Source organism: Limulus polyphemus, unplaced genomic scaffold, assembly GCF_000517525.1.
Source record: "Limulus polyphemus unplaced genomic scaffold, Limulus_polyphemus-2.1.2 Scaffold8107, whole genome shotgun sequence".
NCBI classification, from domain to species: Eukaryota; Metazoa; Arthropoda; class Merostomata; order Xiphosura; family Limulidae; genus Limulus; species Limulus polyphemus.
The window spans coordinates 26,086-28,097 of record NW_013673717.1 but is presented as its reverse complement, the minus strand read 5'-3'; the positions used below and the strand labels follow the sequence as shown (position 1 = coordinate 28,097).

The following is a 2,012-nucleotide window of genomic DNA, read 5'->3' as shown; positions in this document are numbered from 1 at the left end:
ATCTGAGAAGGGTATTCAAAAGTTTGTGGCTGTATAACAATCAACCCAGTACTTACTTGGTCAGTTTGTAGCTGTATAACAACCAACCCAGTACTTACTTGATAAGTTTGTGGCTGTATAACAATCAACCCAGTACTTACTTGATAAGTTTGTGGCTGTATAACAATCAACCCAGTACTTATTTGATCAGTTTGTAGCTGTATAACAATCAACCCAGTACTTACTTGATCAGTTTGTGGCTGTATAACAATCAACCCAGTACTTATTTGATCAGTTTGTGGCTATATAACAATCAACCCAGTACTTATTTGATCAGTTTGTGGCTGTATAACAATCAACCCAGTACTTATTCTGATCAGTTTGTGGCTGTATAACAATCAACCCAGTACTTATTTGATCAGTTTGTGGCTGTATAACAATCAACCCAGTACTTATTTTATCAGTTTGCGGCTATATAACAATCAACCCAGTACTTATTTGATCAGTTTGTGGCTGTATAACAATCAACCCAGTACTTATTCTGATCAGTTTGTGGCTGTATAACAATCAACCCAGTACTTATTCTGATCAGTTTGTGGCTGTATAACAATATATGGTTGTGGTCATCTTATTAGTTCCATAAAAGAAACAATGTGGTCATTTTGTTGTTCTTTATTAAAAATACTCGAGGTCCTTGGTTATTAAATTCAACAAAGCGAACTCCATTTTAAAATTTAGGGTTTTTCTTATATTGACAGTAGCGACACCATCTTTATTTTCAAAGATCAGACTTTCTGAGTTAAAGATTTTCTAACATAAACTATTGTTTAGATCCTATCAGATATTTTAACATAAAGTATTGTTTAGATCCTATCAGACTATTTAACATAAAGTATTGTTTAGACCCGATCAGATTTTCTAACATGAAATATTGTTTAAATCTGATCAGACTTTCTAATGTAAAATTATTGTTTAGGTCCGATCAGTCTTTTTAACATAATATATTGTTTAGATCCCACCAGACTTTCTCACATAATATATTGTTTAAATCCGATCAGACTTTCTAACGTAAAATATTGTTTAGATCTAATCAGATTTTCTAACCTAATCTCTTGTTTACACGTGTAGGCTCTTACAAAAGCCAGTAAATCTCACGAATCAGTGAATGATTATGTTTTGATTGAGGAAGTTCAGCGAGGATGGGATAAAAGACAGTCTGAAAAGTCCACGTCTCAACGCTTTCTTGACCCACACGAACGCCCTCTGGAGGCACAGGCTCACTGGCAGGGAGAAGGGCGATTCATTCTGAAGAAACTAAGTGATGTATGAGTATTTGTGTTTAGAAGACAAAACTAAACTAGTTTATAAACTACTTTATAGAAGACAGTAATACATTATTGAATACCCTTCTCAGATAAACTACTTTATAGAAGACAGTAATACATTAGTTCAGGAGAGTACAACTCGGGAGGTTATTGGTCAGGTAATATTATGTTCAGATGAAGGCTTGTTCTGTTTTATCATTCACCTGTTATCATCAAAAACGATAAATAACGATCAGAACAAGCCTTCATCTGAACATAATATTACCTGACCAATAACCTCCCGAGTTGTACTCTCCTGAACAGAACAAGCCTTCTTCTGTATATAATATTACCTGACCAAATAACCTCCCGAGTTGTACTCTCCTGAACAGAACAAGCCTTCTTCTGAACATAATATTACCTGACCAATAACCTCCCGAGTTGTACTCTCCTGAGTGATCTTTAATATCGTACTGGACTTCTCGGACTGAACTCCGTGAACCATAAGAAAAAACATTCTTCTCTTCACAGGTGCTGAACCAACACTTGTGACCTGAAAAAATTAACACTTAATCAACACTTGTGACCTGAAAAAATTAACACGTAATCAACACTTGTGACCTGAAAAATTAACACGTAACCAACACTTGTGACCTGAAAAAGTAACACGTAATCAACACTTGTGACCTGAAAAATTAACAGGGAATCAACACTTGTGACCTGAAAAAG

General features: G+C 35.0%; 1 protein-coding gene across 1 annotated transcript in view; it reads left to right on the top strand.

Annotated features, from left to right (window-relative positions):
- The first annotated feature begins 902 nt into the window (after nucleotides 1–902).
- LOC106475114 (1-phosphatidylinositol 4,5-bisphosphate phosphodiesterase epsilon-1-like) overlaps nucleotides 903–2,012 on the top strand; it is an 11,272-nt gene continuing 10,162 nt past the window's right edge. Inside the window, exons 1-2 of the mRNA XM_022379319.1 lie at nucleotides 903–938; nucleotides 1,108–1,302. Of these exons, the coding sequence (XP_022235027.1) occupies nucleotides 903–938; nucleotides 1,108–1,302 (231 nt within the window). The remainder of the gene's footprint in view (nucleotides 939–1,107; nucleotides 1,303–2,012) is intronic.